Source organism: Bos grunniens, chromosome 2 (assembly GCF_055505025.1).
Source record: "Bos grunniens cultivar Pamir isolate PY7600 chromosome 2, Bosgru_T2T1.0, whole genome shotgun sequence".
NCBI classification, from domain to species: Eukaryota; Metazoa; Chordata; class Mammalia; order Artiodactyla; family Bovidae; genus Bos; species Bos grunniens.
The window spans coordinates 110506795-110534426 of NC_141166.1; the positions used below are offsets into that span (position 1 = coordinate 110506795).

Sequence of the window (27632 nt, forward strand, 5' to 3'; positions counted from 1 at the left end):
AGTCTTTCCCAGCATCAGGGTCTTTTCAAATCAGTCACCTCTTCACATCAGGTAGCTAAAGGATTAGAGTTTCAGTTTCAACATCAGTCCTTCCAATGAACACTCAGGACTGATTTCCTTTAGGATGGACTGGTTGGATCTCCTTGCAGTCCAAGGGACTCTCAAGAGTCTTCTCCAACACCACAGTTCAAAAGCATCAATTCTTTGGTGCTCAGCTTTCTTTATGGTCCAACTCTTACATCCCTACATGACTACTGGAAAAACCATAGGTTTGACTAGATGGACCTTTTGTTGGCAAAGTAATATCTCTGCTTTTTAATAAGCTGTCTGAGTTGGTCATAACTTTTCTCTCAAGGAGTAAGCGTCTTTTAATTTCATGGCTGCAGTCACCATCTGCAATGATCTTGGAGCCCAAAAATATAAAGTCTGTTACTGTTTCCCCATCTGTTTGACATGAAGTGATGGGACCGGATGCCATGATCTTGGTTTTCTGAATGTTGAGCTTTAAGCCAACTTTTTCACTCTCCCCTTTCACTTTCATCAGGAGGCTCTTTAGTTCTTCTTCACTTTCTGCCATAAGGGTGGTGATATCTGCATATCTGAGGTTATTGATATTTCTCCCGGCAATCTTGATTCTAGCTTGTGCTTCATCCAGCTGAGCATTTCTCATGATGTCCTCTGCATAGAAGTTAAATAAGCATGATGACAGTACACAGCCTTGACGTACTCCTTTTCCTATTTGGGACCAGTCTGTTGCTCAATGTCCAGTTCTAACTGGTGCTTCCTGACCTGCATACAGATTTCTCAAGAGGCAGGTCAGGTAGTCTGGTATTCCCATCTTTTTCAGAATTTTCCAGAGTTTATTGTGATCCACACAGTCAAAGCCTTTGGCATAGTCAATAAAGCAGAAATAGATGTTTTTCTAGACCATTCAGGTATGACCTAAATCAAATCCCTTACAATTATACAGTGGAAATAAGAAATAGATTTAAGGGACTAGATGTGATAGACAGAGTGCCTGATGAACTATGGACGGAGGTTCATGACATTGTACAGGAGACAGGGATCAAGACCATCCCCAAGAAAAAGAAATGCAGAAAAGCAAAGTGGCTGTCTGAGGAGGCCTTACAAATAGCTGTGAAGAGAAGAGAAGCCAAAAGCAAAGGAGAAAAGGAAAGATATACCCATTTGAATGCAGAGTTCCAAAAAACAGCAAGGAGAGATAAGAAGGCCTTCCTCAGTGATCAGTGCAAAGAAATAGAGGAAAACAATAGAATGGGAAAGACTAGAGATCTCTTCAAGAAAATTAGATACCAAGGGAACATTTCATGCAAAGATGGGCTCAATAAAGGACAGAAATGATATGGACCTAACAGAAGCAGAAGATATTAAGAAGAGGTGGCAAGAATATGCAGAAGAACTGTACAAAACAGATCTTCACGACCCAAATAGTCACAATGGTGTGATCACTCACCTAGAGCCAGACATCCTGGAATGTGAAGTCAAGTGGGACTTAGGAAGCATCACTACAAACAAAGCTAGTGAATTCCAGTTGAGCTATTTCAGATCCTGAAAGATGATGCTGTGAAAGTGCTGCACTCAATACGCCAGCAAATTTGGAAAACTCAGCAGTGGCCACAGGACTGGAAAAGGTCAGTATTCATTCTAATCCCAAAGAAAGGCAATACCAAAGAATGCTCAAACTACCGCACAATTGCACTCATCTCACAGGCTAGCAAAGTAATGCTCAAAATTCTCCAAGCCAGGCTTCAGCAATAGGTGAACTGTGAACTTCCTGATGTTCAAGCTGGTTTTAGAAAAGGCAGAGGAACCAGAGATCAAATTGCCAACATCCACTGGATCATCGAAAAAGCAAGAGAGTTCCAGAAAAACATCTACTGCTTGACTTAATCTGGCCAAGTTTGTTGCTTTCTTTTAAATATAGAGATAATAGTGACTTTTGAGGATTGTCATGTTGGTTAAGTAATGTAATATAGGTAAAAGGATCTAATATGGTGCCTGGTACATTAGTTTTTTTGTCTTATTACTCTTGTTAAAATTTGAAATTGATCTGTGAAACCCTCACTGAATAAGACAATAGAGCCGTCTAGATGAGAAGTAACTACTATAATTAAAAGGAAATGTGTTGGAGTACTGACCCAATTTCGCAGCTGCTTATCTTTTTCTGCTCTTTTAAGGAATTCAGTTTATTAGATTTTTGCCTCTTACTTGTCCCTCTATAACTTCTTCACCAAGTACTGTATAATCATCAACTTAATGTTTTATTTTATTCATGTATTCATTTCACATGTATTTATTGATCATCGCTATTACAATAAGAGCCAAACAAAATAATATCTCTGCCCCAGTGAAGCTTATGTTATTATTTTGGACTGTTATTTGTTCATTGTTTTATATTTTTAAAGTTGCTTTGACTTGTTACTTCATTTAATTCCCTTATAGCAATTTTTTACACTAAACTAGTTAATATTAGATAATCCCACTGTTCCAGAGCTCTTTTGTCATTTCAAGATAGGAGGAAAAATATAAGAAACTAGTATTAAAAGCTATTAAATCTCAAGAGTGATTTTAATTAGGAATTGTAGCAGGGAAAATCTCTGGCTGTTTCCTTTCTTTCTGAGCCTCACCACCCTCTGACATCCTCTCACCTTTTACCCCTCTTTACTTTTTTCTTCTGAATTCTTTATTTATTTTTTCTCTTCTCTCTTTCTTTTATCTTTGAATATGGAAAATTTTAACTATGTGGTGATGTAAAGAGACTAGTAAAATGTACCTCCATGTCCCCATCAATTTCTAATGTCTCCGTCAATCTCTAACAGTGATTAACTTGTGATTAATTTTTTCTCCTAGAATTATTTGGAAGCAGATTCCAGGCATCATTTTATTTCATCTATAAGTATTTCACCATATCTGCTGAATAGAAAAGACTTATTTTTTTAAAGACTTATTTTTTAAAACCACAGTCACTCCTGAATAACTTAATTCCTCAATATCATCAACTATCTAGTCAGAGTTCAAAATTCCCCAATTGTTTCTTATTTATTTTATTTTATTTATTTATTTATAGTTGTAGAGACTCCTTATAGTCTTTTATTTAATAGAGTCCCATCTTATCTTTTCCTGTGCCTGTCATTTCCACCCCGCCGCCCACCCCAAATGCACTTTGCTATTTGAAGAAATTGGGTCAATGAACATTTTTTTATTAGTATCTTTAATTAAAGTATAGTTGATTTACAATGTTATGTTAATCTCTGTTGTACAGCAAAATGGTTCAGTTATACACGCACACACACATATATATACACACACACACATTCTTTTTTAAAAAATATTCTTTCTGTTATGCTTTATCATGGGATATTGAATATATAGTTCTTTGTGCTATACAGTAGGACCTTGTTGTTTATCCATTCTATATATGAAAGCTCGTATCTGCTAACCCCAGCCTTCCACTGCAACCCTCCTCAGCTCTCTCCGTTGGCAACCACCAGTCTGTTCTGTTTCTCTTTCATAGATAGGTTCATTTGTGTCATACTTTAGATTCCACATATAAGTAATATATGGTTTTGTCTTTGTCTTTCTGACATGCTTTACTTAGCACAATAATCTCTGATTGCATCCATAGTGCTGTAAATGGCATTATTTTGTTCTTTTCTATGACTGAGTAGTATTCCTTTGTATATATGTACCGCATCTTATTATCCATTCCTCTGGCGATGAGCATGTAGGTTGCTCCCACATCTTGGCTGTTGTGAACACTGCTGCTGTGAACACAGGGGTGCATGTATCTTTTTGAATGATAGTTTCGTCTGGGTGTATGCCCAGAAGTGGGATTGCTGGGTCATATTGTAATTCTACTTTTAGTTTTCTGAGGACCTTCATAATGTTTTCCACAGTGGTTACAGCAGTATAACTATACTATGTATAGCAGTATACCAGTAACTGTATATAGCACTATATCACCACCTTGTAGGAGAGATCCTTTTCTCCACACCCTTTCCAGCATTTGTTATTTGTAGACTTTTTAATGATGGCCATTCTGACTGGTTTGAGATGGTACCTCACTGCAATTTTGATTTGGATTTCTCTAATAGTTAGGGATCTTGAGCATCTTTTCATGTGCCTGTTGGCCTGTCTTTGAATAAATGTCTGTTTTGGTCTTCTGCCATTTAAAGAATTAAGACTCTTCCTCCTTAGATTTGTCCAAAAGAAAAAAAAAATGAAAAGAGAGAAGGGAACACTTCTTACCTCATTCTCTGAGGTCAGCACTACCTTGATACCAAAGCCAGATAAGGATTTCAAAAGAAAAGAAAATGATAGACGTGTATCCCTTATGAATAGAGATGTAAAAGTCCTTAACAAAATCCTAGCTAACCAAGTTTGGCAGTTTATTAAAAGGATTATACATCATGGCTAATTATATTTTAGTTTCTAGCATCTACTTGCTTTTGTCTATTCTTTCTGCTGCTGCTGCTGCTGCTGTTACAAATCTCCCCAGAACTTGGGGCCCACAGCTCTGTGTCTGATATTTCCTTCTCTAAGAATGACTTATTGAGTCTTAGAGTAATGTGTGGCACTTTATGCCTATACCCCCACTTCCTTTTTGTGTGGTATGTGTTTTACAATTATAAAAATTCCTCTTTTCCCACCTTTTCATTTCGACTGACTTTTACATCTACAGAAAAGTTGAAAAGCCTTCACCTATACTTGCTGATGGCTAGCATATTTCCATGTTTATGTTTTCTTTCCCATACTTATCTATACACAGACACACACACACTTGTCAGAGGTAGACATCTTGGACATTTTTATCCCTAAATACTTCAGGATATATCACCTAAGAATAAAGATATTCTTTTATACAAGCTTAGTACCAATCATACTGAATAAATTTAATAAGAATAAAATCAAATATTCTGTGTTCAAAGTCTCCCAATAATATTTTATATACCAGATATATATTTTTCTTGTTCCAAGAGACAAGTGAAGATCATGTGTTGCAGTTAGTTGTCATTTCTTGTTAGTCTCCTTTAATCTGAAACAGTTTCTCCAGGCATTTTAAAAAATTTTGAAGAGTTCAAGTTTATTCTGTAGACTGTCTCTTTTTCTGGATTTATGTGATTGTTTCCCTGTTATTGGGCTTCCCTTGTGGCTTAACTGGTAAAGAATCTGCCTGCAGTGCGGGAGACCTGGGTTTGATCCCTGGGTTGGAGAGATCCCCTGGAGAAGGGAATGGCTATCATCCACTCCAGTATTTCTTGCCTGGAGAATTCCATGGATTGTATAGTCCATGGTTGCAAAGAGTCAGACATGACTGAGCGACTTTCACTTTTGCTTTCCCTGTTATTAGATTAAAGTTAAACATTTTTGGCAATGGTAGTATTATGATGCTGTTCCTTCCCGTTGCATCACATCAGGAGACTCATAGTGATAGTTTGTTCCATTATTGGTGATGTTAACCAAGTTTAATCACTTGGTTGGTATTCTGACAGTCTAACATTATACCCTTTTACTTCATGTTCCCTGCCTGAATCAATGAACATGTTACCTGTTATTGTCATTATTCTTGAATTTGGCTAGTCAGAATTCCTTTAGGTCCCCGCTCAGTGCTTGAATACCTCTTTCCTCTTTACACACAATTCCAGGCTTACTTTGCCCGTCTCGCCAACCCTGATGTTATTTTAAAAAATAAACATTCACATATTAAAAGTTTATTTACTCTGTAGAAGAAAATTAGGATATCACTTTTTGTAGGTCTTTAAAAATATTGTAATAGTGAAAAAATTAAGAAGCTTATGGTAAATAACTCTGTTTTCTTGGTGAATAAAGTCCACATGTTAGTTTTTTTTAACGGGCTCTTATCTCTGTTGTTAATATAGTTTTGGGGCAGTGCCGTGACAACATTGAGCCAAAAAAGTTGCCTATCTCTGAAGAGGAGCAGATATACCCCTGGGATACATGTGCAGCAGTTCATGACGTGAGGCTTTCATTATTACAACGTTATTTTAAGGATGTAAGTGTTCTTTTTATTAAATGTTATTTTTGTCTGTAAAATTGATAGATATTTCTCTCCAGAGTTTTATATTTTTCTTCAACCAAATATCTTTCTGACTTGGAATTTGGAACTTTATTAGAAAAAAATTAGTATGTGGATAGTAATAAATAGAAGTCAGTTAACACATAAAAATTTCAGGTTTCAAATATTATGCCTTTGTTTTAAATGTTGTTTATTATAAGATATACAAATTCAGTTCAGTGGAATGATAAGTTTATATTATCATTTTAAACACTTTTATATATTATTTTATATACATTATAAAAACTTTTAGATGTGGCACTTATGTTTTATGAAGATTTTTGCTTCTGTCTTTTTCATTTAAAGATAGACAATAAAGTCTCATGATGCTTTGATATGTAAAGTAGGGGCAGATTTATCATGGCTTCTATGATTTCTTGTTGTGAACTTGGTAGATTTTTTCCCTGGCTCTTCGTACTTTGTGGCTCTAACTCTCAGGTATTCATAAGACTTAGATCAACTCAGTTTATTTAGTAGCGGCAACATTGTTAACTTCTTTGTAAAATTTTGATACCGTTTTTTAAGTTTCCTGAGGGGTTATCATGGAGAAGGCAATGACACCCCACTCCAGTACCTGGAGTGGGTACTGGAAAATCCCATGGACGGAGGAGCCTGGTAGGCTGCAGTCCATGGGGCCGCTAAGAGTAGGACACGACTGAGCGACTTCACTTTCACTTTTTACTTTCATGCACTGGAGAAGGAAATGGCAACCCACTCCAGTGTTCTTGCCTGGAGAATCCCAGGGACGGGGGAGCCTGGTGGGCTGCCGTCTATGGGGTCACACAGAGTCGGACACGACTGAGGTAACTTAGCAGCAGAGGGGTTATCAAATGGGGATTCCTTTCATCTGTTGTTATTTGACTCTGCTGTATTTTGAGTTAAGTAACATCTGTTAATAACTTAAAATACTTAAAATATAAAATGAAGCATTAATTTTAGTTATATATATATATATATACACACACACACACACACATATAAAAATGTATATTAGTAGATTTCCAAATATAATTCCTTCATGTACATAATGTACTAAGTTAAATGGAAGCAGCTAGTAGGATATGTGGCGGACAGAATACTTATCTAGAATAAACAGTAACTGATCTAACGTGGTAAGAGTCAGAGTAGGGTGTGATTCAGTAGTCTGGATAAGGATGTTTCTAGTGGATTCTGGAGGAGATGGAAACCCTAGATAGGGAGGTGTTATGTGGAGTAGAAAGAATTTCAGATGAGGAAAACTGGGGTTTGGTTCTGATTCTGCTGTTTCTTAGCAATGTGAGCGTGACCAAACACTCTAAGTCTCAGTTACCTCATCTGTAAAATAGGGCTCGTAATGGTCTTTCATGCAGTAACCCAAAAGATCATTTTACATGTTATAAAGGTCAGTATAAATGTAAAGTGGTATTTTTAATTTTCAAGTTACCTATTTAGGAGGGCTCGTTAGGCCTTATTAAGCAGTTTGGGTTAGGTAATGAGGATAATGCTTCCATATATTTTCAGAGACTTTAAAATGAAATCATTATTTGGAAATAAGACGTCTTTATGTTTGTATATGTACATGCATACATATATGTATACACAGACACACTTTCATACTTTTTCTTTATTGTTTCTTCAGGTTTTCTGCAGCATGTGTATATATGTATATAGTTTTACTAATTGGAGACCAATTAATATCTTCATTTTGGAGAAAATTGTGCTGAATTCTACTTTTGCAGAAATTTACTGCCAACTTTTTTTAGTTTTTTTTTTTCCTGATGTAATCCTGGTTTTAATGTCAGCATTTTGAATCACTTTAGAGTAAATGAGTAAAGATGAATCCTAAGGCCAAATAGAAAATAAAAATAACTTAGTCAAAATACAACTCAGACCTGAGGACATAATAATTTGAGGGAAGAGGAGATCTAATAAAGGAGAGAAAAAGTAGAGTATCTCTTCTTGCAGTCAGAATAGCTATTCATTTCTAAGAAAGAAAACAAAAAACTTTTTTTTAAAAAAAAGCTCTGAACTGATACTTGAACTGGCCTGAATCTGTTTTGTTTTTGTGAGTGATTGTGAGGTTTTATTTCTACATAAGTACTTTTATGTACTTCATAATGGCTATTTTACTTATAAATAGTGTGTTTCCTGGACCTCTGGAGGTCTAGGGCCATTTTTCCTTTGGTTTTATAGTCCCTTCAGGGCTTCCCAGATGGCTCAGTGATAAAGAATCCTCCTGTCAATGCAGGAGATGTAGGTTTGATCCCTGGATCAGAAAGATCCCCTGGAGAAAGAAATGGCAACCCACTCCAGTATTCTTGCCTGGGAAATCCCACAGACAGAGAAGCCTGAAGGGCTACAGTCCATGGGGTCGTAAGAGAATCATATGTGATTTAGTGACTAAACAACAACAGGTGTGAAGGTGTGGAAGTTGCTCAGTCGTGTCCAACGCTTTGTGACCCCATGGACTGTGTAGCCCGCCAGGCTCCTCTGTCCATGGAATTCTCCAGGCAGGAATACTGGAGTGGGTTGCCATTCCCTTCTCCAGGGCATCTAACACATGCTTGGGTATTGTGGATGCTTACTGGATTTCAGTTTTGTAGCCAGACCATGTAAAGAAGAAGAGTTGTTATCAGTAGACACTGTTAGTGATTATAGAATTAAACTGCATAGATTCTTCTCTCTTCATATCAAATGCATGCTTTTTATAAAGTTGACCTGTAGAATTTCAGTCATACAAGATAGTGTGTTTACTAGTGAAGTTGGAAGTGTTATATATGAGAGCTATGACACTCATATATAAATAGAGAAGGAGGGAACCTGAGCTTTGGAGTCAGATAGATCTGGGTTGAACTTGGGCTTTACCACTTTTAACTGAGTGCTCTTGGTCAGCTTGCAGTCCCTTTTTATTAAAAGAAATAAGACTGCTTACTGCATAAAGTTTTAATAAATATTGAGGTGAAGGTTCAATGTTAAACAGTACAGAGGTGGGCACATTGTTGAATGTAGGTCTTTCTGAAATGTAGGTCTCATATTAGTAAATGATCTCTTGCCTTTTTTGACTCTAGCAAATTAAAAAGACATCTAACAGTTACACAGACAAATGACATACTATTTTCAGTTTTAAAACTCACAGCTTATATATTAAAAGGAAAGATTAATTACATTTTATAGTACATTGTCAAAGAGAATAGCTTATTAGCTGCCTACCAGCCATTCTAAAATGATCTAATACCCAAATCTGCTTCTACTTAAAGTGGCTCCAAAACATAAAACAGAGATGAGCAGGTCTCCTGTTGTTTTTCTGATGTGTAACAGTAGAAACCAGCTCACCTGCTGTGAGAATTTGATTTGTGCTGTTGCACATCTTCAAATCGGCTAGAAAGGCATTTCATACTGTGTGATGCTTTTAACTTTCAGATGCTCGTGAAGAGTCTTGATTTAATATTGGAATTCTGTTTACTGTTATTTAAGATGGTTTGGTCATCTAATAGGCTATTTTCCAACATAAAAGTAAAATTTAGTAGTTTGCTTGTTTTGATGGCTCTCAAGTTTTTCATCATGTGCTGTCACTCACGTTAGACCTCGTACCAGTATTGCCCTGACTTGGCCATGTATTTGCTGTAGACTCTAGAGGGTTTCCCTGGTGGCTCAGATGGTAAAAAATCCACCTGCAATCCCTGGGTCAGGAAAATCTCCTGGAAAAGGGAATGGCTACCCACTCCAGTCTTCTGGCCTGGAGAATTCCCTGGACAGAGGAGCCTGGCAGTCTGCAGTCCACGGGGTCGCAAAAAGTTGGACACAACTGAATGACTTTCACTTTCACTAGAGGGTAAACTCAGGGTCAGGCTGAAATGCTGTTTGGCAGAGGCCAAATGAAAATTTAAAGAAACTTGCTTTAGGAGGAAAAGTCTAGACTGTTCATAGGTTGAAAAGAAGGAATTAGCAGAGAAGTTTAAAGAGAAAGAGAAGATGAAAGGAATTAACTTTGAAAATGCATTTCCAAAGTGTATGTAGTTTGTTTATATAATCTGGGTTCCTTTTTGTGTTGTTTATTATATTAGACCCATATAAATGTTTAGGCACTTTTAAAATTCTCATGAGCAGATTTGTACTTTAGAAAGATGTGTGCAAGATGCATCATGGAGACCAGTTAAAATTTATTTAAGAACTCTCTTCCCCACAACAGATCATATAGGCTTGACTGTTACAGTGGGAATAAAGAGAGAGAGGCCAAAATCATGAATTATACAGGAGATAGATTTCATATAGTTTGGGAACTAATTCTGTGGTATGAAGGAAAGGGTGTGATGTAAATAACTTTTAGCTTTCTGATTTGGTGACTAAACAGATGTAGAGTTTTTAAGCCAAGAGGAAGAGAAAGATTCATAGAGAAAATGAACATTTTTGACACATTGGTTTTATTTTATCTGAAGGACCTCAAATTGGAGATTTCTGGTTGTCAACTGAGTATTTGTATCTGGCATTCAGGCAAGAGACCCAACTTGAAGAATCATTGAATATACTGATTAAGTTCACTCAGGGAGAATAGTTTTAATAAGAGAAAAGCTTTAAGAATTGAACCTTGAGGAATTTAAATATTGAAGGGGCAGACGAAGGGGAAAAAAAAGTCTTAAAAGGAGGCTTAAACCAAATGGTTAAAGAGACAGGAGAGAAACCAAAAGAGAGTGGCATTAGGAGGGAAGAGGGAAATAGGCATTTGAAGAAGGCAGATGTTAAGGTTAGATGTCACAGAGAAATCCAATACCATGTAGAACAGGTAAAATAATCAGTAGCAGTATACTTTATTATATTTTATGAGGTAGAGAAAGGCTAATTCACAGTTTTTCTCTTTTATTACAAGTATAATTATTTGGAAGCTAAAACTATCTTCCAGATTTAAAGATATTGCCTCGGGGTTATCAAGTCAGGTGTTTCTTTATATCACAGAAATACAAAGCCCACATAGGTATAACAATATGAAATGATTGAGAGGTTTATGTAGATTTGTTTAGGTATGTTTCTGCTTCTTTAAAATTAATTATATTTTGTCTTTTTTTTTTTAAGAGTTCTTGTCTCTTGGCAGTATCAATTGGCTGGGAAGGAGGTGTTTATGTACAAACCTGTGGCCACACATTACATATCGATTGCCATAAATCTTATATGGAATCATTACGGGTAAGTTGATTGAAACATGTTAAATAAAGATGTTTGTGTCTTTCAAGGTATTAAATATTTTTTTACAGCGTATACATCCTAATTCATCTTGGGTGATTATGATTGCCATTTGAACTATTCAGCTTCACAGTTCCTTGACCTCTTCAACTTTAGGGATTTCATTTTTTTACTTCACATTGGCAACTGACTTCCATAACTGTAATTTTAGATTTTGCTACTTTAGCTCTAAAGTAGTAAGCTTTAATATCCTACCATACCATTATGGTATAGCACTTGTCAAAGTCTCTATCTTTACTCTTATTGGTGTGTTTTGCTTCTGACCTCAACATCTCTAGTCCTTTGTTGTTCTGTTGCTAAGCTGTGTCCAACTCTTTGCGACCCCATGTACTGCAGCCTACCTAGTCCTTCCCTGTCCTTCACTATCTCCTGGAGTTTGTCCTTCTCTCCTTCCCTGTCCTTCACTGTCTCCCGGAGTTTGTCCTTCTCTCCTTCCCTGTCCTTCACTATCTCCCAGAGTTTGCTCAGATTCATGTCCACTGAGTTGGTGATACTATTTAACCACCTCATCCTCTGCTGCCCTCTTCTTTATGCTTTCAGTCTTTCCCAGCATCAGGGTCTTTTCCAGTGAGGGGGTCTCTTCACATCAGATGGCCAAAATACTGGAGCCTCAGCTTCAGCATCAGTCCTTCCCATGAATATTCAGAGTTGATTTCCTTTAGGATTGACTTGGTTTGATCTCTTTGCAGTCCAAGGGACTCGCAAGAGTCTTCTCCAGTACCACAATTTGAAAGCATCTATTCTTTCCGCCCCTTGCATTTGCCTAGTACACTAGCGCTTTCCTCACCTCATTTTCTTGTACTATGTCCATTGTGCTCTTAATACTAGTCATTTAATCTACCTCCTTTGACTTCATACCCAGGTAGCTGGCACTGTTAGAAAAATTGTAAAACTAAGCAGACTAGTACATATACACATCTGTGATTTCTTAAAATAGTGGCTCAGTTAGGGTCATGGACTGTGGATATTACTAATCAACTAATTTACCTGTCTTTGATCAGTTCCCTCTCCTAGTCTCCTTAGCAACTATTCCAAATCTTTGCCTCCTCTATCCCAGACTCTTTGCCTAAATCCCAGGATGCCTTTCCCCTCATCAGAGTCTGTTTCTTCCTGACTTGAGAATTTTTTAAATGATAGCTCATGGTGTGTGGTAGGATAGGAAAGGCCATATAAACTGAGGGAAAAGGGAGGGACTAAAAGAGATAGGAGTTGACAGTCAAAATGTAAGGTGTTTGAATTTACTGTTTTCTGATATGGACAGTTGTTTGTCCTTACAAGATAAGGGTGTGTCATGGTAACAGGTGCTAGGATAGAGTAGAGGTCAGAGCCATTGGAGTTGCTGACGTCAAGTAGCTGATGAGGTCATTGAATTATGTAAGATTGGCTGTCTACATGCACATTGAAATTGTATAAGAGGATGGCAGAAGTTGGAGTGAGGAAGAACACGAATCTAGTTACTGAAGTCTTCGGATATTAAGGGCAATGAATGGCAGTAAAAAGGAAGGAAAAGGGGTGATTTCTTTAAATGACCTGAACCACACAGGGAATGCAAGAATAATGATCTTGAGCCAGCACTGGAGGTGAGAAGGGTACTGATGTTTGAGGGATGTGAGAAAATGAGCAGTGCCTTTTTGAGAGGTCTTCTTGGGGGTGCTTTAGGAAGGAACCTAGTTTCAGTCAAGACTAGGATGAAGACCTAGCAGTTTAAAAAATTATAGCGACAGAAAAGCTTATCAAAGAATGTCCTTCAATTACTAGTACCTTGTCCCAAACCTTTTAGTACACTCTTCTTGTATATCTTTAAAACTCACCTCACAAGTCTCCTTCTCTGGGAAGCCTTGTTTGTTGGATTTATCACACTGTTGTTGTTTCTATTTGCTTTTACGTTGTCAGTACCTTAAATGAAGATGTCTCTTAACTCTTTTTGCAGTAACATGGTATAGCATTTGACACATGATAGCAGTTTAGTATGTGTTTCTAGAATTGGATTTAAGAAGACATAGTGTTAGATTTTTAAGGTCTTGAAGAAATGAATGTCACAAAGTAAAAAAGGTGGAATTCAGTTTTTTGGCCTAAGTATTTGAGATCCAAGATACAGTGAAATGAATAATACGTTAAACAGTTGGGAAACCTAAGTTCATTTGGACATTGTCATTAACTATCTTTGTGAAAGTCTTTCAGTTGTGTCCAATTCATTGCGACCCCGTGGACTATACAGTCATGGAATTCTCCAGGCCAGAATATTGGAGTGGGTAGCCTATCCCTTCTCCAGGTGTTCTTCCCGACCCAGGAATCAAACTGGGGTCTCTTGCATTGCAGGCAGATTCTTTTACCAGCTGAGCTACCAGGGAAGCCCAAATATCTTTGTAACCGTGGGCAAATAAATTCATTTTTTTCTTTTTTGTATCCTTTTTTCTCATTATTTTTGTCTTGTTAGTAATAATGTTTATATTGTAGCATTCATGCATTTACTTTAGTACATTAAAAACATTTTAAGATTAAATCATTAGGTTAGTGGCAAAACAAGAGAGACTACTGGAAAAAAGAGTAAGATAGTGGTTAGAACTACAGGATAGCAACGGCCTAAAAGAGCAGAATAGATGAGGGTGGTATCAGTCAAAAGAAGGAAACAAATGTAGCAGCCTGGATTCCTTCCTTAAATTCTGGTTGGCTAGCATATGTTGTAATCTCTCATGAGCAAGAGTTTCCTCCAAGGCATATTTGCATTATGTATGTTTGTTTCAACTAATTTTTCTTCCCCCTCCTATCAGAAACATCTGAAGGATGCTGAATTAATTCCCCTTCTTATCACTTTTCTGAGTAGTCTAACTAAATCTTTTCCCTACCTGTTAAACCTAAATAAACCTAATGCATCAAGACCAGTCAGTTTTGTTCAACTGTTAGACACGTTAGAAGGTGTATCACATTTTTTTTTAGACTTGAGTCAGTTCAGTCTCTCAGTCGTATCCAACTCTTTGCAACCCCATGGATTGCAGCACACCTGGCTTCCCTGCCCATCACCAACTCCTGAAGCCTGCTCAAGCTCATGTCTATCAAGTCGGTGATGCCATCCAACCATCTCATCCTCTGTGGTCCCCTTCTCCTCCCAACTTCAGTCTTTCCCAGCATCAGGGTCTTTTCTAATGAGTCAGTTCTTTGCATCAGGTGGCCCAAGTTCTGGAGGTTCAGCTTCAGCATCAGTCCTTCCAATGAATATTCAGGACTGATTTCCTTTAGGATTGACTGGTTTGATCTCCTTGTAGTTCAAGGGACTCTCAAGAGTCTTCTTCAACACCACAGTTCAAAAGCATCAATTTTTTGGCACTCAGTCTTCTTTATGGTCCAACTCTCACATCCATAAATGACTGCTGGGAAAACCATAGGTTTGACTAGATGGACCTTTGTTGGCAAAGTAATATCTCTGCTTTTTAATATGCTGTTTAGGTTGATCATAGCTTTTCTTCAAAGGAGCAGGCGTCTTTTAATTTCATGGCTGCGGTCACCATCTGCAGTGATTTTGCAGCCCAAAAAATAAAGTCTGTCACTGTTTCCATTATTTCCCCATCTATTTGCCATGAAGTGATAGGACCAGATTCCATGATCTTCGTTTTCTGAATGTTGAGCTTTACGCCAACTTTTTCACTCTCCTCTTTCACTTTCATCAAGAGGCTCTTTAGTTCTTCTTCACTTTCTGCAATAAGGGTGGTGTCGTCTGCATATCTGAGGTTATTGATATTTCTCCTGGCAGTCTTGATTCCAGCTTGTGCTTCATCCAACCTGGCATTTTTAGGCTTCAGATCAGATCAGATCAGATCAGTTGCTCAGTCGTGTCCAACTCTTTGCGACCCCATGAATCGCAGCACGCCAGGCCTCCCTGTCCATCACCAACTCCCGGAGTTCACTCAAACTCACGTCCATCGAGTCAGTGATGCCATCCAGCCATCTCATCCTCTGTCTTCCCCTTCTCCTCATGCCCCCAATCCCTCCCAGCATCAGAGTCTTTTCCAGTGAGTCAACTCTTCGCATGAGGTGGCCAAAGTACTGGAGTTTCAGCTTTAGCATCATTCCTTCCAAAGAACACCCAGGGCTGATCTCCTTCAGAATGGACTGGTTGGATCTCCTTGCAGTCCAAGGGACGCTGAAGAGTCTTCTCCAACACCACAGTTCAAAAGCATCAATTGTTCAGCGCTCAGCCTTCTTCACAGCCCAACTCTCACATCCATACATGACCACAGGAAAAACCATAGCCTTGACTAGACAGACCTTTGTTGGCAAAGTAATGTCCCTGCTTTTGAATATGCTATCTAGGTTGGTCATAACTTTCCTTCAAAGGAGTAAGCGTCTTTTAATTTCATGGCTGCAGTCACCATCTGTAGTGATTTTGGAGCCCAGAAAAATAAAGTCTGACACTGTTTCCCCATCTTTTTCCCATGAAGTGATGGGACCGGATGCCATGATCTTCGTTTTCTGAATGTTGAGCTTTAAGCCAACTTTTTCACTCTCCACTTTCACTTTCATCAAGAGGCTTTTTAGTTCCTCTTCACTTTCTGCCATAAGGGTGGTGTCATCTGCATATCTGAGGTTATTGAGATTTCTCCCGGCAATCTTGATTCCACCTTGTGCTTCTTCCAGTCCAGCGTTTTTCATGATGTACTCTGCATGTAAGTTAAATAAACAGGGTGACAATATACAGCCTTGACGTACTCCTTTTCCTATTTGGAACCAGTCTGTTGTTCCATGTTCAGTTCTAACTGTTACTTCCTGACCTGCATGCAGATTTCTCAAGAAGGGGATCAGGTGGTCTGGTATTCCCATCTCTTTCAGAATTTTCCACAGTTTATTGTGATCCACACAGTCACAAGCTTTGGCATAGTCAATAAAGCAGAAATAGATGCTTTTTTGGAACTCTCTTGCTTTTTCCATGATCCAGCAAATGTTGACAATTTGATCTCTGGTTCCTCTGCCTTTTCTAAAACCAGCTTGAACATCAGGAAGTTCATGGTTCACGTATTGCTGAAGCCTGGCTTGGAGAATTTTGAGCATCACTTTACTAGCGTGTGGGATGAGTGCAATTGTGTGGTAGTTTGACCATTCTCTGGCATTGCCTTTCTTTGGGATTGGGATGAAAACTGACCTTTTCCAGTCTTGTGGCCACTGCTGAGTTTTCCAAATTTGCTGGCATATTGAGTGCAGCACTTTCACAGCATCATCTTTCAGGATTTGGAATAGCTCAACTGGAATTCCATCACCTCCACTAGCTTTGTTTGTAGTGATGCTTTCCAAGGCCCATTTGACTTCACATTCCAGGATATCTGGCTCTAGGTCAGTGATCACACCATCGTGATTATCTGGGTCGTGAAGATCTTTTTTGTACAGTTCTTCTGTGTATTCTTGCCACCTCTTCTTAATATCTTCTGCTTCTGTTAGGTCCATACCATTTCTGTCCTTTGTCGAGCCCATCTTTGCATGAAATGTTCCTTTGGTATCTCTGATTTTTTTGAAGAGATCCCTAGTCTTTCCCATTCTGTTGTTTTCCTCTATTTCTTTGCATTGATCGCTGAAGAAGGCTTTCTTATCTCTTCTTGATTTTCTTTGGAACTCTGCATTCAGATGTTTATATCTTTCCTTTTCTCCTTTGCTTTTCACTTCTCTTCTTTTCACAGCTATTTGTAAGGCCTCCCCAGACAGCCATTTTGCTTTTTTGCATTTCTTTTCCATGGGAATGGTCTTGATCCCTGTCTTCCTGTACAATGTCACGAACCTCACTCTATAGTTCAAAAGGCACTCTTATCTATCAGATCTAGGCCCTTAAATCTATTTCTCACTTCCACTGTATAATCATAAGGGATTTGATTTAGATCATACCTGAATGGTCTAGTGGTTTTCCCTACTTTCTTCAATGTAAGTCTGAATTTGGCAATAAGGAGTTCATGGTCTGAGCCACAGTCAGCTCCTGGTCTTGTTTTTGCTGACTGTATAGAGCTTCTCCATCTTTGGCTGCAAAGAATATAATCAGTCTGATTTCGGTGTTGACCATCTGGTGATGTCCATGTGTAGAGTCTTCTCTCGTGTTGTTGGAAGAGGGTGTTTGTTATGACCAGTGCATTTTCTTGGCAAAACTATTAGTCTTTGCCCTGCTTCATTCCGTACTCCAAGGCCAAATTTGCGTGTTACTCCAGGTGTCCCACTCCAGTACTCTTGCCTGGAAAATCCCATGGACGGGGGAACTGGTGGGCTGTGGTCCATGGGGTCGCTAAGAGTCGGACACGACTGAGTGACTTCACTTTCACTTTTCACTTTCATGCATTGGAGAAGGAAATGGCAACCCACTCCAGTGTTCTTGCCTGGAGAATCCCAGGGAAGGAGGAGCCTGGTGGACTGCCGTCTATGGGGTCGCACAGAGTCGGACACGACTGAAGCGACTTAGCAGCAGCAGCAGCAGCCAGGTGTTTCTTGATTTCCTACTTTTGCATTCCAGTCCCCTATAATGAAAAGGACATCTTTTGGGGGTGTTAGTTCTAAAAGGTCTTGTAGGTCTTCATAGAACTGTTCAACTTCAGCTTCTTCAGCGTTACTGGTTGGGGCATAGACTTGGATTACTGTGGTATTGAATGATTTGCCATGGAAACGAACAGAGATCATTCTGTCGTTTTTGAGATTGCATCCAAGTACTGCATTTCGGACTCTTTTGTTGGCCATAGTGGCCACTCCATTTCTTGTGAGGGATTCCTGCCCGCAGTAGTAGATATAATGGTCATCTGAGTTAATTCACCCATTCCAGTCCATTTCAGTTCGCTGATTCCTAGAATATCGACATTCACTCTTGCCATCTCTTGTTTGACCACTTCCAATTTGCCTTGATTCATGGACCTGACATTCCAGGTTCCTATGCAATATTGCTCTTTACAGCATCAGACCTTGCGTCTATCACCAGTCACATCCACAGCTGGGTATTGTTTTTGCTTTGGCTCCATCCCTTCATTCTTTCTGGAGTTATTTCTGCACTGATCTCCAGTAGCATATTGGGCACCTACTGACCTGGGGAGTTTCTCTTTCAGTATCCTATCATTTTGCCTTTTCATACTGTTCATGGGGTTCTCAAGGCAAGAATACTGAAGTGGTTTGCCATTCCCTTCTCCAGTGGACCACATTCTGTCAGATCTCTCCACCATGACCTGCCCGTCTTGGGTTGCCCCACGGGCATGGCTTAGTTTCATTGAGTTAGACAAGGCTGTGGTCCTAGTGTGATTAGATTGACTAGTTTTCTGTGAGTATGGTTTCAGTGTGTCTGCCCTCTGATGCCCTCTTGCAACACCCACCATCTTACTTGGGTTTCTCTTACCTTGGGCGTGGGGTATCTCTTCACGGCTGCTCCAGCAAAGCACAGCCATTGCTCCTTACCTTGGACCAGGGGTATCTCCTCACTGCCGCCCTTCCTGACCTTCAATGTTGGATAGCTCCTCTTTTTTTTTTTTTTCTTTTTGGGCTTATATACTCTCAGAAGCTTGTCTGTTCTGCTCCAGTGACATGAGCACTGGGCTAATCTTTCCAATAGTCACTTATAGATGATGAAAACAGGGCATGGTGTAAGTGGAAGGTGATTCACTCTAATGTGACCTGCTTTTGAGTTATCCTTTATCTTAAATTCACATTTCACATTGATTGGATCATTATTTGAATGTTTCCTCCTGAGAGAAAAGTAGGATACTTGAGCAGTTCATTGGTGATGGCAAGTGTTGCATGATTGCTATGACTGTAAAGAAGTGATTTGATAAGCTCAAGAGTTAAGTGACTTTGTTTTTATGACATGCAGTAGAGATCTTTTTTGTATGGTTTATTTACTCTAAAATGTAGAGATGTTAATTTTGTTTTCTGTAAAAGTATGCATCATATAACTGTATGTTTGTTTCATCTTTTAGAATGACCAGGTTCTTCAGGGCTTCTCAGTGGACAAAGGAGAATTCACATGTCCTCTCTGTAGGCAGTTTGCTAACAGTGTTCTTCCTTGTTATCCTGGAAGCAATGTTGAAAACCACCTTTGGCAGCGTCCTAGTAACAAAAGCATACAAGATCTCATAAAGGAAGTGGAGGAGCTGCAAGGACGTCCGGGAGCTTTCCCAGTAAGCATCAGTGTAAGGCAGAAATATCCTGCTTAACTTAGCTCTGCTTTTCAGCTGTAATTTTTGTTCCATTTCTGTTACTCTGGACCTTCATACATTTAGTAGAAATTGCTTTTAGAGTGTTTCTTTTCCGTTGGTGGTTATTAAAAACAAAAATCAGAGTAATAGAACAAATTATTGCTAAAGGCTATACTTTTCCTTAATATCAGTTGTTATAATTTTAGTATATGCCTTCCAAATCATGAAATTCTATAAGCTTAGATATGGTTATGTTGAAATATTTAAAAATGAAATTAAACGTTATCTATATCTTGCAATGTAAAGCACAGTCTAATCTTTTAAAAATATGTCCATTAGGTATATTAGAATTAAGGTGATATATTTATACACACACACACACTTTGTAAGTATAGATTTACACACATATTTCTGTGCATTAGAGAGGTCAAATATTGTGTATATGATCGAAGCATCTACCATAAGTCAGTCTGTTTTACTGTGAAATTTGATATGAGTGAGCCCATCTTTTATCTCTTTCAGTAGGATTTATTTTTTTGATTTAAATTCTTGACTATTTCATTTTTATCACAGATTTATGTTGTGATACCTGAGAGAAGTGAGAGGTATGCACAGTAAATGCAGTAAATTTGTGAAACCTGTGCATATCTGACTTTTTAAACAAATTCATATTTCAAAGCTACTCCCTTTTCTCAATTGAAGACTAAGATTTGCGTCTCTGTGGTTTTTTCTTTTGCAAATCCAAATTTTTATGTGTTTAAAATATGCTTAAAGTAAGGCACATTAGTATTAGTCCTGAAAAAAATGTGCTTAAATGAAAGATTTTTTATAAGCATGGAAACTTCTATGGTTCAGTTCAGTCGCTCAGTCATGTCCGACTCTTTGCAACCCCATGGACTGCAGCACACCAGGCCTCCTGTCCTTCACCAACTCCCAGAGTTTACTCAAACTTATGTCCATTGAGTTGGTGATGCTATCCAATCATCTCATCTTCTGTTGTCCCCTTCTCCTCCCACCTTCAGTCTTTCCCAGCATCAGCGTCTTTTCAAGTGAGTCAGTTCTTCACATCAGGTGGCCAAAGGATTGGAATTTCAGCATCAGTCCTTCCAATGAATATTCAGGACTGATTTCCTTTAGGATGTGTTGGTTGAATCTCCTTGCAGTCCAAGGGACTCTCAAGAGTCTTCTCCAACACCACAGTTCAAAAGCATCAATTCTTTGGCGCTCAGCTTTCTTTATAGTCAACTCTCATATCCATACATGACTACTGGAAAAACCATAGCCTTGACTAGATGGACCTTTGTTGGCAAAGTAATGTCTCTGCTTTTTATTAAGCTAGCTAATTGGTCATAACTTTTCTCTCAAAGAGTAAGCATCTTTTAATTTCATGGGTGTGGTCACCATCTGCAGTGATTTTGGAGCCCCCCAAAATAAAGTCAGTCACTGTTTCCCCATCTGTTTGCCATGAAGTGATGGGACCAGATGCCATGATCTTAGTTTTCTGAATGTTGAGCTTTAAGCCAACTTTTTCACTCTCCTCTTTCACTTTCATCAAGAGGCTCTTTAAAATGTCTCTAAGATAAGAGAAAATATTTCTTGATCTGTTTTATTTTGGTATACTAAATATATTTTTAGCTGATAGCCTATATTTATCTGTTTTGATTTTTAAACCTTAATTTCATAGTGTGCTTAAACGATAAACACTGTAGTGTTAGACTATTATTAGAGAAAATGAATATACATAAACTTTTTATATATGTTTGTGTTTTTTTTACAGTCAGAAACCAACTTAAGTAAAGAAATGGAATCTGTAATGAAAGATATAAAAAATACCACTCAGAAGAAATACAGAGATTATAGCAAGACTCCAGGCTCACCAGATAATGATTTTCTCTTTATGTATTCTGTTGCTAGGTAGGTATATATAGTATATACTTTTATATTTACTTAGTAATAATAGTTGATTTTATTGTTTTGTCATTCATATTTATATGAAGAAAGATTGCATATTTTTAATGTGGTTGGCATTATGACTAGTTTTAGAACCTCCGAGGAAGTCTATAAAAGTACAGTTTTCATTTCCTTAGGTGTTTTTATTTTAATAATATATTGGTTTAAGTGTTATTAATCATCATAGGGTATGTGAGGAAAAGTATATTATTCACATCTGGGGACAGATACATACCTCAAAGTATGTGACTATTATATATGAAATATGTTGTTAAGAAATCACTGTTCAAGTCCTGTCAAAAAGCAATAATACTAATAACTGAAGAATTATAATATGTTAAGTATTTTTAATTTCTAAAAAAAGAAGTAAGAACAGTAAGAAAAACTTATTTGGTTTGTTTTAAGCTTGTGAAAGATCTAGTAATATTCTGGAAGACTATAGGTTGTTTAGAAAGTCAGATAAAGGAGAAGAAACTCTTGTTTCCTGATCTCTTGATCAGGCATGTTTTAAACCTTTATGAGTAGCTACCAGAGACTCAAGGAAATGGAGGCAAATACTTATCTTTCAGATTAGGTAGAAATAGTCTAATTGACTGAGTAGGTGTTCAGTACCTAAAAAGTAATTCTAAATAGGAACTTTAGAAAACTTAGTTGAATGAAAATAGAGACACATTAAAAAAAAAAATAGGAGAGCTGCAAGTACAGTTAAGAACTTGTAAGCATATTCTGCTGGATCTGATATCGTCGACCCTTGAATATCTCTAGAAGCATACTTGGTATTTTGCCGAAGTAATATTGTAATAGGTAAATTTAGAGAAGTAATATGACTTGAGTCATGCAACAAATTAGTGGTAGAGTAGGACTAGAACTCAGGGATAGCGTTCTTTGTTCAGCTTCTGTAAGTCATATATACATGCTGTTCATCATGGCCATTCTCTGCTCCACTCCTGAGTAGAGGGTAAGGAAAGAGTGAATGGTCTCTGTACTCTTTTGAACCTAGGAAAAATGGAACCAGATTTAAGAAAATTGCAACGAGTTAGACCTCAAGATAAGAAAACACTAGTTTTTGGTCTAAGAATGCAAATATTGGACAGAGATTGATATAAAGGGATCTGATGGTTGGGAAAGTAACTTTCTAGTCTGCCATTCTTAAGCTGTTGTTGATATTTATCCTGAATGCTTTCAGGAGAGATATAACAGTTAATCTAACATTTTGTCTCTGAAGGGTTACCAATTGCATACTTGCAGTAAAGTATACTTTATGTGAAAACTAAATTGAATGTAATTTAATTTTGCCTGTTTCAAGGTTTTATAAAACTTCTGTATGATATTGTGGTAATAATGTTGTAGAAGACTGGGATGGATGTAGACTTTATGCTCTCTCTATATCTATATATGTATACATATAAACATACACACACATTTATGTTACTTGTATATTCATGCCTTTGATTTTATTAGGACTGATCTTAAAAGAAAATCCTGGTTCAGTGGGAATGATCTGTATGTGGAATTTTGCCATATTATGATAAATCAAATAATTTGATTTAAATTAATTTGGTAGAAATTTTGGAATTCCTATTTCTTGGTTTTAAATATATAAAGTATTTATAGAATATATTTATATAATTTGTAATAGAAATATTTAGAAAGCTTACTGTGATAATGGGAGACTTTTGGAATCAACATATTTTTGTTTTTCTTTTTTATATAGAAGCAGGGACAGATAGCAAATGTTTCCTAAGGCTGCATGTAGAGAAATGTAGAAAATATACTCTCCTATCTTCCCTTCCTTCTCTGATCCTTAGTGATAAACTCTAAAGCAACAATATAGTGATTCCAAAAGTGAAAGTATATAACCTTTAAAAACTTTATCCTTTGGTTAAAATTACCCAGGCCGTTGTAGTGTTCTTACAGTGAGATTGCATGCCTTCTCTAAGTTTTACTTAATCATTAAAAAGAAACACATAAAACGAAGTGACTGAAAAATTAACAAATACATGAAGGAACAAAGCATGTTGTATTCTATTTGAATAAGATGTAACTTTTTCAAGGTAGTAAACCAGATCTTTACAGTTATCTTCTGCCTACTGTATAATCTTGGTTCATTAAATACTTATGATTATAGATTATGATCATTTTTATGCGTAAAAGGTAAGCATTGAAATATTTAGCAGATTTAAAATAGTTTAAAAAAATGTTTAGAAATAAAATTAATTTCAGTTATTTAACTTTTGAATTAAATGTTGTGATTCTTAAATGTATAGTCATTCTATAGTGTCTGCTACTGCTGCTGCTGCTAAATCGCTTCAGTCGTGTCCGACTCTGTGCGACCCCATAGATGGCAGCCCACCAGGCTCCCCCATCCCTGTGATTCTCCAGGCAAGAACACTGGAGCGGGTTGCCATTTCCTTCTCCAGTGCATGAAAGTGAAAAGTGAAAGTGAAGTCGCTCAGTCGTATCCGACTCTTAGCGACCCCATGGACTGCAGCCCACCAGGCTCCTCCGTCCATGGGATTTTCCAGGCAAGAGTACTGGAGTGGGGTGCCATTGCCTTCTCCTCTATAGTGTCTAGTGTGAATGTATTTGTTTTTGACATTTGTAATTTGAATGAGATACAGCCCTAGTTTCCCAGAACTCAATTTCTTCTATCTATATAAGTAATTTTGTTTGCTCTTTGGGGAGCTTAAAGTTTTTGATGTTTAGAAACAAAATATTTCTAGTAGGTAACTAGCATGTAAAGCTTTTTCTTTTAATAATTGTTTTCAAGGTTTTTTTTTTTGGTAGGACAATATGTTTCTCTTTGTTTTAAATTTTATTTGTATGGTTAAAGCCTTGGAGGATTTTCTGAGGGCAGCAAGAGAAGAAATTGTTGGAATGGTCTCTTTTTGTCACATTGAAATTAGTCAAAATTACTGTATTCAAATTTTAATGTATTTCTAAGAAGCATTTTGTTGCAGTTATCAGTCATTCAGATGGATTATGGAAAGTTAATTTTGGGGAACAAAGCTTTCTCCATTTCAATGTCAATTTATTATTTCATTATTGAAATAATGAATCACACTAATTCGAGTAATTGATTTTTCTAAAGATTTTGGACCCAAAGTTATATTTAGCTTAGAATTATTAGTGAGTAGTACTTAGCCTGTATATAGTGAGAAACATGGAAAGAAGGTGATATATGAGTAACTGAATGTAAATGGAGAGGTATCTATAAGATCTGAGTGGATGAACTGTTCAGTAGAGTGAATGCACCTTGCTTTATACATTGGTTGTGTTGTAAGTTTAAACTTTATAAACTAATTATATTTGAAATAAAAAGAAAGATTACTAAAACGCAAATTGTGAATGCTTTTTATTTTTAGTTAGTTTGTTTTTAATTGAAAGTATTTAAAAATTTTTATTTTTCTTGGAGTATAGTTGCTTTACAGTGTTGTTAGTTTCTGCTATGTAGCAAAGTGAATCAGCTATATGTTTACATATAAATCCTTTTAAAACAAAAGGAAGGATCAACAAGATAGAGAATAAATTACAGAGACTAGAGAATATTATCATTGGTTACATATCAAAACAAAGTGAGGGTCAGTTCCTGGGAATTTTTTGAACACTTTCCTAGGTACCATCAGGGATTTAGAAGCTGTATTTGAAATGGCTCCTGCTCTTCAGGAATTTACAGTTTAGTTGGAGAGACAACTGTTTAAAATGGAATATATTTTGTTTAAAAATATATATCATATTGAGAAAGTGCTACAAAACTTCAAAAGGGAAGATGAGCTGACTGAAATATAAAGTATGTAGAAATGCTTCCTTCCTGTTCCAAGAAAAGGGAGTAGTTCTCCCTAACTCCTGCATAAGTTAGAGCTTGAGCTGAGTATTTGATAATATAGGCCATGCCATGGTATGGATGAAGATGTTTTCTTCTCTGAGAAACGAAATTACCTGGTCAACTAGTAGGGGCAGGCCCAGGCCTTGAACCCACATTATATGAGTATGTATTTCAGTGTCCCTCTGTGTGTATGTGTTCATACACACATTTATTTTTCAAATTATAGCTCCAAAAATATGTTAGTGCCAAAAACGGGGTAAAAGGGAAAGCATACTTGGAGAAGCAAAAAAAACTGGAGCATAGTTGGAGTTTTTGTATGGGTATGTCTAGGTGGCCACCATGATAGGCTTTAAGCAGTCTTTCTCATTTTTCTTTTAAATACAGAGATTTTCTCTTTTTTTTTTCCTCCCTTCCAAACTAATTTGAATGTGTTTGTGTTAGGAGATATAGAAAGTTGTGTCTGCTTCTCTCCAGGAGCAAAAAGGCTTGAAAAACTTCTGCATCCAATACATCTTTATTTTTATATCATCCATTCAGGATGGCAGAAACAGAATACTATTTTGATTTTCAGCAGTGAGGGAAGGGCAGACGTGGGGCATGTGACACATTTGTGTATTCTTTTGTCTAGCAAGACTTAAGGGGCCAATTTTGTTATAAATTAGATAAGGAAAAGCTGATTGCTAGGACTTCTGACATAGTGATTTTTTAAAATTCTACATACTATTCTAACACTTTGGATAGGTATTTTTTGTTTTTTAACTCAGAAGAAATGTTGTACAGGAGATCTTACAACCATAATCTGAAGTTAACTAATTACATTTGGCAGTTTTCTTTCAAGTATCCTTTAAAAATAAAATTTCTGGTAACATGTTTATCATCCTTTAAAATATCTTATTTGATGATAGAATAAATAGACTTGTTCTTGTACTTATTTTTTAATGAATACTTTTGCAAATTATGCTGAAATAAAAGTTGACATTCTGGTTCTGACTTTCATTTGTAAGAATTAATTGTGTTTCTGGTTAGCTCTGTTAAAAGTACTAACTAGGAAATCTTAGTTTTTATAAGAGAATATAGCCATTAATTTTTTTCTACAGATTAGGCAACTGAAGATTTGTGAAAACAAAATGTATTGATCTCATTTATATTCCCTTGATGAAGGAACACATGCTGGTCTCCGCTCGCTTTCTGTCCACTAATATGAAATCCTTGTCCCTGCTTCCTTGCTGGTAGGTTTTTAGAAGTTCAGTGAGCAATGCAAATCGCCTGAAGGGTGGAAAATTCCCTTGTCACACAGATGCCCTTATCAGCAGCAACCAGATGGAGCTCTGAGCAGGAACATTATCAATGTTAAATTGCTTTTTCTCCCCCCTGAGTAGAAAGGATTAAAGCATTTCTTTAGAAATGGGTGGCAAATATACAGATTTAGAAATATTAATATTTTTAACAGTTTGCATTTATAAGTTAATACATGAAAATAATGTTTCAAAACACGCTATGTTCAAGATACAGCCAACCATCTCAAAGTGTTTTGTTTTAAATAAAACAGGGTACTATTCTTTCCTGAATTCACTTGTAAAGAGTAAGCTTGAAATGTTGCCTTTTTTTTTTTTTTTTAAGATAAAGGATATCTCACTATTAGTGTCATATACATATCTTGGATATAAACTTGGTTTATTCAGTTTTAGTTGTGGCAAGTAAAGGTGTGTTTAAGTTTGTTAATAATGTAGAAGTAAAAATACACACAATCACTCAATTTTCATTTATTATCAAAATTAATTGGCTATTTTACTGTTACTGCTTTTGAGTAAATCTTTAGATTCTGCATCAGTTTGATTTTTGAAATGTCAATCTACTAATTATTGGTATTCTTTAAGCTAATAGTTGCTAAATATATTGTAATTCCAGATCTATATGAACAATACTATTGTTTAGCAGTGTCAGTAGTTATATATTTTAATAAAACTATAATTTTAGAAGTCTATAAAAGAAACTGCTGTTAATTATATGTGTTGTTCATATCCACTTTGATGTTAGTGATTTTGTTTCTTAATATGGGTTTCTATATGCCATCTAAGCTCCAATGAGTGATAACCATTTCTCTGATAGAAAAAATTGGTATGCCCTTGTGTTTTATATGCCAGTAACCACCTAATCAGAGGCTGACAGAGTACAGATTCTTCAGATTCATATGCAGGTTTTTGAAATGTGTTGCAGTTTTTTTCCTTAAGGCATAGTTTTTAGTATTTGCCAGCAGCTGGGATTTTGCAACAATTACACTCTGACGTGTGCAGTTTTGCAGGTATAAATATGAACATATGAGTAAGGGTAGATAAATTGTTCCCCTTTTTTATTTCTAAGAATCAGATAAAATATGATTGTTACTGATATTGCATAAACCATAATT

The 27632-nt window shown here is 36.9% G+C and overlaps 1 protein-coding gene across 12 annotated transcripts in view; it reads left to right on the forward strand.

Annotated features, from left to right (window-relative positions):
* Positions 1–27632, forward strand: part of UBR3 (ubiquitin protein ligase E3 component n-recognin 3) — a 205024-nt gene that overhangs the window by 134088 nt on the left and 43304 nt on the right. For 6 of the 12 annotated variants that reach the window (XR_015147496.1, XM_086357128.1, XM_086357087.1 and 3 more), the window contains 4 exons: positions 5901–6034; positions 11144–11254; positions 19231–19443; positions 21227–21363. Coding sequence is in view for 8 of the 12 variants with exons in the window: in XM_086357128.1 (XP_086213254.1) it covers positions 5901–6034; positions 11144–11254; positions 19231–19443; positions 21227–21363 (595 nt within the window). In the remaining 4 variants the exon portion in view is untranslated. The remainder of the gene's footprint in view (positions 1–5900; positions 6035–11143; positions 11255–19230; positions 19444–21226; positions 21364–27632) is intronic. The other 6 variants (XR_015147497.1, XR_015147498.1, XR_015147499.1 and 3 more) reach the window with 1 other exon arrangement.